The sequence below is a fragment of the Falco punctatus genome (genome assembly GCF_963210335.1).
Source record: "Falco punctatus genome assembly, chromosome: 13".
NCBI lineage: Eukaryota > Metazoa > Chordata > Aves > Falconiformes > Falconidae > Falco > Falco punctatus.
The window spans coordinates 1827201-1838380 of NC_137593.1; the positions used below are offsets into that span (position 1 = coordinate 1827201).

General features: G+C 48.1%; 1 protein-coding gene and 1 long non-coding RNA gene across 6 annotated transcripts in view; one reads left to right on the forward strand and one right to left on the reverse strand.

Annotated features, from left to right (window-relative positions):
* TIPARP (TCDD inducible poly(ADP-ribose) polymerase) overlaps nucleotides 1–7869 on the forward strand; it is a 40845-nt gene extending 32976 nt beyond the window's left edge. For all 5 annotated transcript variants that reach the window (XM_080410223.1, XM_080410222.1, XM_080410224.1 and 2 more), the window contains 4 exons: nucleotides 344–512; nucleotides 2019–2200; nucleotides 6170–6445; nucleotides 7127–7869. In XM_080410223.1, the coding sequence (XP_080266349.1) occupies nucleotides 344–512; nucleotides 2019–2200; nucleotides 6170–6445; nucleotides 7127–7574 (1075 nt within the window). In that variant the 3' untranslated portion in view covers nucleotides 7575–7869. The remainder of the gene's footprint in view (nucleotides 1–343; nucleotides 513–2018; nucleotides 2201–6169; nucleotides 6446–7126) is intronic.
* Nucleotides 5790–6264, reverse strand: LOC308072845. Its single transcript, XR_013931826.1, has 2 exons — nucleotides 6148–6264; nucleotides 5790–6107 (listed from the first exon to the last, which is right to left on the reverse strand). It is a non-coding gene; the product is annotated as an uncharacterized lncRNA (long non-coding RNA).
* Nucleotides 7870–11180: the final 3311 nt, after the last annotated feature.

Here is an 11180-nt window from a genome sequence, read left to right on the forward strand (position 1 = left end):
GTGTACTGATTAAATACCACCAGACAAGGAAGGCTCCTGGGTTTGGTTTGTCGCCTTCCTGTAGACCATTTTTTTCCACCATTGACCCTGGCGTCATTGACCTGACCTGACCCGATCATTACTTTGCCCTCGCAGCTCTCCAGCATCTCTGCGCTTGCCTCCACGTTGTGCCTGCTTCCAGCCCACGAGCCAGCCTCCTGCTCGCGGGGGTGGTGTGGCATGAGCACGGCCAGACCAGGAGTATCTGTGGGGAGCACTATGCCAAGCTGTTCTGTTATCTCTGAGTGATCTTTGCAGTGGATTACAGAAGGTGAATATTCTTTGGTTTTCTTCTTCTTTCCAGGGGACATGAGTTTTGGGTGGATTTGAATCTTATGAAATTATACGAAACTGTTGAGTTTGACCAAATGCGGCGGCTGTCCACACCTTCCTGCCCCAGCTCCAGCTCCAACTACTACACCATCTGGAAATACTTCTGCAGGGACCACTTTGGCTGGAGAGAATACTCTGAGGTATTTAACATGTTCCGGAGTCCTGCTTTTGGGTTGTAACCCCAAACTCTATGTACAGTATATGCTATAAACTATATATGTATATTTTTAGTCTGTTTCCACTTTGAATATTCAGGGAAGTTACTTAGAGGTATTGTTGAGGAAGATAATCCAGGTCAGTGCTGACCTGAAAAATCTATAAAAGGAGAACTCTGCTCTACTGGACTGCACTTTGAATTATCCCTGAAAACATCGGAGACGTGGAGGCTGACCAAATTGTCAAATTTGAGAGCAAACTGGCCCATGTCAGTACCAAGGAAGTCCTTTCTAATCCCTATGAATCTGGTTTTGAAACAAAGGGGACAGCTTTCTGCAGCCTTTTTAACAACACTACCATTTAGCTTTGCAGTTTTTGATTTATTTACCTGTCCCCAAAGATACCACAATGCAGGGCATGAGGCTCCAGGGTCACTTGTTCCAGCCCTTCACTGTGTTGTGGGCTGCACCCTCTGCAGCTGGAGCTGGACGTTCCCACAGCTGCCAGCCCCTGCTCCTTGGGGAGCTTTTCCTGACCATCTAGTTTAAATCCGTTCACCGATGGTTTATGCACACTCATTCCAGTGTCACCGTTGCCCTTTGGTCTTTAACAGCTGCGGTTTTCCGTGTTGGGTTTTAAATAGGCCTTCTCTTGCAACTGTTTAACCCCAATTATGGACACAGAAGTCACATCCATTGTCAAACAGTATTGTGCTAGGCAAAACCAAGCCCAACCCAGAATACTTCTGTTCACTTCATTCAAGTAAGCACTCCGGCTGGCCTTCTAAATACCGGTGGTAGTTAAGAGCTCATCTTTGTCTGGCCAGAGCTGTGCAAAATATTTTGAACAAAACTTCACTGGTGTCTTACTATTTTGGCAATACCAAAAATACCCACGTAAACTAGATCATGTTCATCTTTTTCATATGTCACACTGACTTTGTAGGCGTGGTAGGAAGCTTAAGGCAGGGCACTGTGTGCGGTCTGGGGCTTTGCAAATGAAAAAAAGCCCCAAGAACTGGAGAGAGTCTGGAAGAAAGCACCACAGATAACAAGAAGTGTAGGATGTTTGACTTGCGAGGAGAAGTTAAAAGAACTGGGTTTCTGTAGCATAGAAAAGAAGAAAAAAATACTGTGAGAATATATATATTAATATATATTCTACAGTAGACTTCTGTTTTTCATGCTCAGCGGGCAAAAAGTAATTAATTTCTGGCAAGGAAGTTTTAGGTTAGATATTGGGAACAACATTTGACATGCGAAAACGTGACAGCACCAGCAGCAGTTAGGTGGGAAGGTTGTGAAACCTGCCTCGGCAGATCCTGCAAACAGGTAATGGAACATTTCTCAGCAGTCTAAATGTACGTGTGCCTCAGAGCGGGGAGAGAGAGTAGAGAGAGGGGTTCTTTGAGGTCTCTGGAAAAAAGACTAATTTTTGAACATGTAATTTATCATGTCTATGGTTTATTTTTCTTAATTTTATTGAAACAGCCTGTTGTAAGATTGATAGAAGAGGCCAGCTGCCGGGGTCTGAAAGAGGTTCGGTTTGTTACCTGGCATAATCAGTATATCTTAAACATCAAAGATGGATTCCAGCAAAATGCGTGTTTCAGAAGAGAAATCAAGAGGAGACCCCTCCTTCGCTCGTGCATCGTGCTGATGCCGTTCCTACAGTACGTATCCCAGCAAAATGGAAACTTTGCATTTGCTCTCTGTGTTGGTCTGTCTGTGAGAACTGTACTCCTTAAGGTGTGACAAGGACATAGGCGTTGTTGGGTAGAAAAATTGGAAGCAATAATAAAAAATCTGAGTCACATTGGCAGCTCTCACTTGCCGCTTTTCAAGATAAATACTGTCTGAGGAACTCCTCACTGCTGGGCTCCGTTATTTAAATTTATCATGTACCTTGTGGATCTCGGACATCAGAAGCACAGATGCAGTTCAAGTTTGCCAAAGTGTTGTCCGGCTTTCGGCATCTCACCGGCTGTAGTGACTGCCAGGCTACCAGTTCTAGGTCCCATAAAAACAAGCGTTCAAAACCATCGTATAATTTCCAAGCACAATTAAAACGTGCCTTGTTTTTATTGTCATCCCAGCTGGGGGTGAACATGCTCACCCATCAAAGGCAGAGTGAGGAAAGTGTTGCACTGTAGTCATTTTTGATTACAACTCATAAAAATGCCATTTTTGTGATCTCACCAGCACAGCTGGAAACATTATTGTCAGCGCTCAGTAGTTAGGAGCATATTGCCCCGTTAGCAGAGGGGTGGAAGTTGTTAGCCTTGGCTGGCAGCTTGGCGTGCCGGGCCAGTCAAAGGAGCTGTAGCTGCGGCAGCAGGGACCGAGTGCTCGTTAGCTTGCAGAGTTGTTACGGCGAGGTGCATGTGGATTTGGTCAAAGCCTCAGAACACGTGGTTCTTAGAAACATTTTTAGATACGGGTTTACAGGAAGGAAACCCAACTTTATTGAAGAGGTGCTGAGAGGATGCAGGTGAGAAGACCAGGCATGCGCTTTGAGGTTACAGCAATTCCGATTATCACCTTAATGAAAAACAAGCATTTCGGGTATGCTCCTGATACTTGCTACCAGTGGCTGGTTTACTACAGTGTAAGTCTAGTATTTTGAGATATGCTAAAATTCGGCAGTTCCTGCTAATTTTAGTGGACCCTTGAGGGTTCTACACTCATGAGGCCTTGACCATAACTATTCCTGCCTGCTACCAAAACAATAAACTAAGCTCTGAAATTTCTGTTGTTCTGCAGTAAATCTCATTTGTATTTTCTTTAGATAAAGCCCTAGTAATGCTTACTTAAAAATCTGCCAATTCTTAGCAAGGAACGAAAGAGTATTTTAAATATTTGTGGGAGCTATCCTTAAGAAGTCAGGATTTGCCTCCACTTATCACACAACGCTACCTGCGATTTCTTACTTCCCTCCCCTCCCCCCTGCTTAATCTGTTCTAAAACTGGGAAGGAATCTTGGCTAGAAACTGAGAAAAGTGGGTTATAGTGGTTGAGAAATGGTGAGTTTTTAATGGCTTCCCTTGTGTAATAAATGCTTACAAATAATTTACACTAGTCAGAAGAAATGAACAAAGTACATCGAAACAATGAACAAAGATACGTTTATTGTATTTGATGTCTTACTCATTAATCCATAAGTTATTGTTAATCTGTGCTTGGTCTTCCAGTGCAAGTGTGAGTGAATGAGGTTCTACAGTAGTTATTTTTTACCCATTGACTTTAGGAGGGAAAAAAAAAATCTTAAATGCACACTGTAATAGTGAAGACTGCTATTGTAATAATAATTCTTAGAAAAATCCATCTTCTGGGTTTCTGCTGAACTATTAATAGAGAGAAGAATTCTGAATTGAGTCAAATCCATGCAAATAAAGTGAGGTCTCTTTTTAGCTTTGAACAGCAGGTGAAAGCCACGTGAACACTTTTAAATTAGAGAACGTCTGCTCTGAGAAGTGTGAGTGCTGTTACAGTTTGCTGTCTCTCTGATCCAGATCCAATGCATCAATTTGAAAAGACTTTTCCCCTGCCCCAGCTTCTTTCCTAGGCTTGAAAAGCTCAACCTGCCATCAGAAGAATCACATTAAATGTTTTCTGGGTCACACAGAAAAATCACACACAGTTCTTCCAGGCTCACATGTCACCAGCATTAAACATTCTGAAAGGCAACCTTCAGTTGACATTGCAATAGGTAGGATGTGAGTAGCAGTAGAGTTCTTATTTATCTAGATAATTATGTTGGCTCTGCAGAGCAAAGCAGGCTAATGAGCAGGGACAATCAGGAGTTGCTCCTTGGACCTCAAGAACCCACTGGCTGGTGCAGGAGTCGTGGCGATGTGGCTTTTCAGGCAGCATCGCACCTCAACGAGAGGAGGTTGACTCCTGAAGTTGCTCTGGAGAAAACAGCTCTGCCGGTACAAAGCTTGGAGAGTTCAGTTGTTCTCCAGTAAACTTTCTTTTTACAAAGGCGGCGTAGGGAGCTGAGCTTGCCTGTCATGGCTATGTGCGAGCTCCAGCTGGGTGCGTGCCAGGAGGCAGGATTTGGCCCTGGGTGTTGTCACACCTCGCCTTGCCCAAGGTGGATGCACAAAGGGGGTCGCTCTCCACGCTTCCTCTGGCGTGGGACGGGTTTCCTCCTTACGCTTTGGCAGTGATACGTTACCAGAACACAAGTGACCTGAGGAATGTAACGAACTTCAATGTTCATTAACCTCCAGTGAAATGTAATTTAAGGCTGGCTGTGGGGTTCAGAGGCGAGATGCACCTTGTGGCTTCCCAGCCGGGCAGCAGGCACCTGCGGCTTCGTGGCCTTTCCTAACCAGAGCTGCGGGCTCCTGAGCACCCCTTGCCCCTGCGCAGTCACTGGGGGTTGGCCCTGGAGGCAGTAGCAGCTGTTCCTGTAAAAATACTTTGGTAAAATACTCATCTGGTGAAATTTTGAGATAGTTCCATATATTTTTGCAACTGAAAGGGAACCTCGCTGGCTTGCAGGAGCCGAAGAGCTGTGCACTGCAAGTGTGAAAGCTAGAGCCTGAGCACGCAGGCTTTACACGTTCAAAGTAATTTCACTGATGTATGTGGGAGAACTCCAGTAAGGATTTCCAGCTGAGTAAGACTTGCTTGTTCAGATTATACTCAGGTGAACATAAGCCAAATGCCACACTCTTTATCTAGATTTAGCAGCTTCAGGAGTGTAAAAAATTCCACAGAGGCACAGGTATTCGTTAAGAACAAAGTCTTGCCACACGGCAGCTGGTGTCCTTAACTGGATTTTACAAGTGTCTGTCCTTTCCCTGGCATCCGTGCAGCTTCCCTGCCACGGCCGTTAGAGCCGCAGCTCCCCTCCTTCGCCCCTTCCTGCCTCCTTGCCTGGCAGCCTTCCCGCGGGGAGGGGCTGGGCTGTCGCATGAAAATAAGCAACTGCCAATGCAAATCTACATCTGGCCTGTGCAAATGAAAACACGAGAGCCTTCCTCAGTGTGATACGGGGTAGGACTGAAAACATAGCATCTCCTCTTCTACATAACGCAGTGAAACACCGGCAAGTTTTGCCTGTAAAATGTTATCGGTTGGGGTTGTTCATTACTCATTCTGTACAAGAAAGTATGTGTTTCTACTCCTTGCATTGTATTCTCAGGAATTAGGTCAAATGCTGTCACATTATTAATCTCTTCTTATTTCGTATGCCCTGCTTGCTACGTTAAAATCACTAACGCTTTATAGCTAACATACAGAATAATTGTGTTTGGTGGCATTCTGCCTGTCTGTAGCTTATAGCCCCACCCCAGAACGTGACTAACGATGATAGCAGGCTTCTAAACACCACCAAGCAGTGCTATTTCCCTACGTGGAACAGCGTCCCTGAAAGTCAAGATTTTGCTGTTAGTTCATGTGGATGGAGGAGTTATTAAAATAGCAGGAATAGCTGGCATGTTTGTCTTAAACAAGCATTAAAGATAGGTAAATTGTAGCAAAACTGAAGAGCAGCAATTGCTTAAGATAGGCTGGTGATGAAATAAACGTCATTAGAAGCTGTTCTGTTTGTGAATGTTTAAGCACAACCTTTTTCTCCTTCCCCTGTTTGTGAATGTTTAAGCACAACCTTTTTCTCCTTCCCCAACTAGGACCTTAGGTGGCAACTCTCCGGTAACCTCTCCATCAGCTGAACCAGCTTCCTCACACGTCTTATCTCCAGCTGCTCTTACCTCTTCAAACTTCTACCCTGAAACCTGGATTAGTATGGATCCATCTCAGGACTTCATCCAAGTGCCTGTTCTGAAGGAAGATAAAAGTTATAGAACCATTTATAACCTGTTTCACAAGACTGTGCCAGAGACCAAATACAAAATTTTGAAAATTCTGAGAGTGCAGAATCAGTTTCTTTGGGAGAAATATAAAAGGTAAGATAATGCAAATACCCATTCTTTTACAATAATGGAAAAATACTTTAAAATGTGTAATTTGGTCTGCAAAATAGACATTGATCATTAAGTAGAATACATGAACTCCAGATTTTCTGAAGAAAAGGAGCGTCTTCAGTTGAAAAACTTTATCTGAAAAATACCTTATCCTGCAACTTCCTGTGTAAAAGGTTTAATATACCGCCTACTGATAACTTCTGTAAAGCATTATCTTCACAGAAACCTCAAAATAAGTCTAGGATATCTAGCTGAAAAATATTTCCACTCACTTTCGGGCCAGATTAGGAGGCACCGGGGTTTTTTTGCACAGCCCTTGTTTTCACTCTCATGAAGATTTCCTTCGGCAGCCAAGGGGAAATACAGGCAAAGATGAGCAGGCGCTTCTCAGGCTGCTTTGCCTTTGCTGCGGTGCAGGTGGGAGAGCTCTGTCCCTGGCCGTGTCAGCTCAGGTCCTTTAAAAGACACTTAATTCACACCAAAGCTTTGCTTGAAAGTGGAAGACCTGTTCTGCTATCCGTACGGAAATGCCTTCCTACCTCCTGGTACAGCTCTGCTGCTCCTGAGGATGGTACCGATACTGTAAGGGCTGCAGCGAGAGCCTGCTTTCCCCTAGCTGCTCTGCAGTGAATACTCATCTTCACTTTCTGTTTTCTCTTCCAGGAAAAAGGAATATATGTCCAAAAAAATGACTGGGCTTGACAGGATAATGAACGAAAGGCATTTGTTCCATGGCACTTCCCAGGACGTGGTGGATGGAATCTGCAAGCACAACTTTGACCCGCGTGTCTGTGGGAAGCATGCCACCATGTTTGGACAGGGCAGTTACTTTGCCAGAAAAGCAAGCTATTCCCACAACTTTTCCAAAAGGTCACCCAAAGGAGTGCATTACATGTTCCTGGCGAAAGTACTGACAGGCAGGTACACGGTGGGGAACCACACCATGAGGAGACCACCGCCAGTGAACCCCAGCAGCATCACCAGCGACCTCTATGACTCTTGTGTGGACAATTACTTTGAGCCTCAGATTTTTGTCATTTTTAATGATGATCAGAGCTACCCTTATTTTATTATCCAATATGAAGAAGTTAGCAACACTGTCTCCATTTGAAAACTTGTTGCTGCTAAAGTATCCATTTTAATAAACTCTCTTATCTGACATTGGTAGCAGTTTTTGTGGAAAAAAAATTAATTTGGACATTGCAGAACTGATTAAATTACTTGCTTGGAAGGAACTAAATCTCAAAATATAGAAAAGATGATCTGAAGTGACCAACTGTGCACTTGCTGTTTGATTATGTATGTGCAAAATGTAAATATTTTTCCATTGTTTATAGTTGAAAATCTGTGCCTTTTGTTATAAAACACTGTTTATTTATGTTAGTAAATATTCATGTTTAAAAATGTCTGTGTGTGCGTGTGTGTAATTTCAGTTGCGTCCTGTGCGTATCAGAGTGGCCAGAAACTGCTCACACCCTGGTCTAGAAGTCCCGAGGCTGGCTATTTCTAGATAATCAGAAGCAGGTAATTTTCATCCCAAGTACATTAAATATGAGTTTCTCCTAACCACTACTTTTTATTACTGTATTTTAGGAAGATAGGGAGAGATTACAAAACTAACATCCGGGGCATACTTTGGATTATTAAAGAGGACAACACAAATAAATACATCATTTTCTAAAATCAGCCCAAAGTAAAATTAGGAAGAGGTTAGTATGGCACGTGGTCCGTGAGGGTTTAAAGCCAGATGGCTTCCCAGCAGCTTACGGGACATCCAGTTTATCCCCTTTTGCTGCTGTGGCGGGGCTGGGAGGGCCACCTGGGCAGCTGCCAGAAGCCAGCGGCTCTGTGCCGTCGGGCCCGCGTACAGCTGGGCACGTGCCACCACCAGCCCCCGGAGGGTGGCTCTGGGGGGTGGGTTTCCTGGAAAAGAAACGCCAACCAAAGCCTGGTTTTGATGGGGTTTTAAATTTGATCAAGGATGAAAATTGTTAACGTCACTTAATGAGGCTGATACTCAAAAATCATTTGACACATTAATTGTTAACACATAATCCTCATTTGGTCAAGGTATTTTTTTTTGTTTCCCAGGTGGCTGTGCTTGGCTCACTGCTCTTCAGTGTCTCCGGCGGCGGTATGGTGACTGGTGTCACGGCTTGCTGGCGTGGCGAAGGTGCAGCCGCCAGCGGCAGGGGCTTGGGCTAGTCGGGCTGTAGGGCCCCTTCCAGCCAGCCCCTCCTGAGGTTCCGTGTCCGCAGCGGGCCCCGGCGAGCCGTGGCGGGTGCTGGAGAGGCGGCTCGCTCACCCCTGGCTCCCCGGGCAGACAGGCCGCAACGTGGGCTGTGACGCGCCCTGCGGCCGGTTAACATGTTCGGGTGTGGTGGCGGGGACGAGGGCTGCGGCAGCGCGGGCGCCGTGCTGGGTGCCTGGCAGCAGACCCCGCCACGGGCTGACGGCGGAGCTGGTGCTTTCGGGGTTTGGAGGGGCCCCCGCCTGTGACGCTGCCGCTTCAGTGGAACCGCTGGAACCATCGCGTCAGGGTTTGTTCTCTAGCTATGCTTGAGGAAAAATCCAGTCTCTACAGTGGGATCACAAAAAAAAATCAGAACTATGATTTAAAATTCAGGAAAAGTTGAGTAAATGATAATTACCTCCATTCCAAACCTTGGCATATTTTGTGTTCTCAGCTCAGCCTGTTTCCTCTGAGCTGCCCTGAAGTCACGGTGAGGCACGTGCCACATGCTCACTAGCCATGGGCCACCCCAGGAGCCGGCTCATCTCCCGGCTGCAGCCCCAGCTGGTTCCACCACAGTCGTTAGAAGCCCGTCAGAGGCACGTGGTCCCTGCGACCTCACCACGGCTGTAACGGCCTGGCTGGCATCACAGAACTGCTCATATGGCAAGTGACCTAGTTCATAGCTCAGCAAGGTTCAGCTCGATGCTTTAAACTGTTCACCACACGCACCCCGAGACAGAGGTACCTGAGACACCCCGTCCTCCTCAGGATCTTTACAAGGCGTTAGGTATCTCGTTACAAAACCTACACCCACTTCGTTAGCGCTGGCATGGCTGGGGAGCACGTGCCAACGGGGGGCTGGGGCTGCTGCGTCCCTGCCAGCCCGGGGGCGGGGCTGTCGGTCGCGGTGTCCGGAGCGGGTGCCCGGTGGCACAGAACGAGCCTTGGGCTGAGCCTGCGGCGGCGCCTGTGCTAACCGGCTCCCTGCCCGCTTTTTCTCTGGGGCCTAAATAAAAACATGTTTTGCCGCTGGGGAGGATTCCTGGCTCCCACCAGCACTCCTGCTTGTCTGTCCCACTGCATCACTCCTTGTTACCTGCAGTAGATCACAGCAGCTGGTAGGTGAGAAGAGGGGGGAGATCCCTGCAGCTGATTCCATTTAACTCCCGATCTCCTGCAGGGCTCTCGGCAGCGCTCAGCCTGGAGGGCGGCTGGCCTGGAGGAGACGCTGGCACGGTAGGATGAGAGCTACCGGCGGGGATGTGCGGCCCCGGGGAGCTGCTCCCGGCCGTGGCTTGGCTCCCCAGGAGGTGACTCTGGAGAGGTTAAGGTGGCTTGTGGAGGAAGGGGTTGTGGCTAATGATGAGGTAAAGCTGAGGCTGTCTCCTTTTCAAAGCCGCTGAATCTTCTGGCTTGCTTCCCTTCTTCCCAACGACAATCGGGCTTTCCTGCAGTTGCCAAAGCAGTGTTCTGGTAGCCCCGCTGCCGCAGGGCGGTGAGCCCATGTGCGAGTCTGGCCCGGCCATGGTGGCAGTGGGGTGGGCAGGTGGAACTGCTCATGCGCCTGTGGGCGCCTCCCCGGGGAGCCGTGCCCCCTGAGCCCTGCAGCAAGCGCGGCGGGGTGACGCTGGGCGCTTGTCCTGGGGGCAGCTGGGGCCGGGAGCTGCTCCCGCAGCACGAGCCGGTTGGCCAAGCCATCGTGCCCGCAGCTGCGCCCGCCTGTGCGCTTCAGGTGCGCTTTTGCATTGGGATCTGACATGAGTTCAGAGCTGAGATTTAAAATTGACTTAAGAGACAGAGGCTTTGAATAAGGGTTGGTGCCGTGTGGCTGAGCAAGGGTTGGTGGCCATGTGGCTCCCCCCATCCGAGGCCTCTGGCCGGCGCGAGGCTCGGTGGGCGCGGGAGGTGGGACCGCTGCCAAGAGCAGGTAACGCGCCCCCCCGGGAGGGCGCGCTGGGGGCTGCGGAGCCTGGTGCTGTGGGCCCGAGGCTTCCCTCCGTGCCCAGGCCATCACCGGGTCTATTTTTTTCATCAGACATTATAGTGGAGTCTTGGCCCTTTGGGGGCCTTCTCCTCTGCATGGCTGGCTTGCTGCCAGCCACCTACTCCAGCCATGGGTGCTCCTGCAGCTCCCTGCCCGCTGATGCTCCTGGGATGGTTTTCCTGAACTTTCACCTTTTTTTAGACTTTCCTCACGAGCACGTTGAAACAGCTGCGGGGATGGGTGCCGATGAGCTCTGGTGACACGCTGCTGACAATGTATTGAAAATATTTATGTTGTTCCCATGCCAACCCGTTCCAAGTGTATAAACCATCCTGCAAAGGCTTATCACTTTAGCAGATCCTCGGGATGTGACACGTGGTGACGTGGTCCTGTGCGGAGGGCACGGGACCTGGTCTCCCCTTCTGTGCCCACACGAGTCTGGCCCCGTAGCTTGTGTTGCTGCCCTTGGGAGCTTGGTCGGTCACAGGGATGTGCTG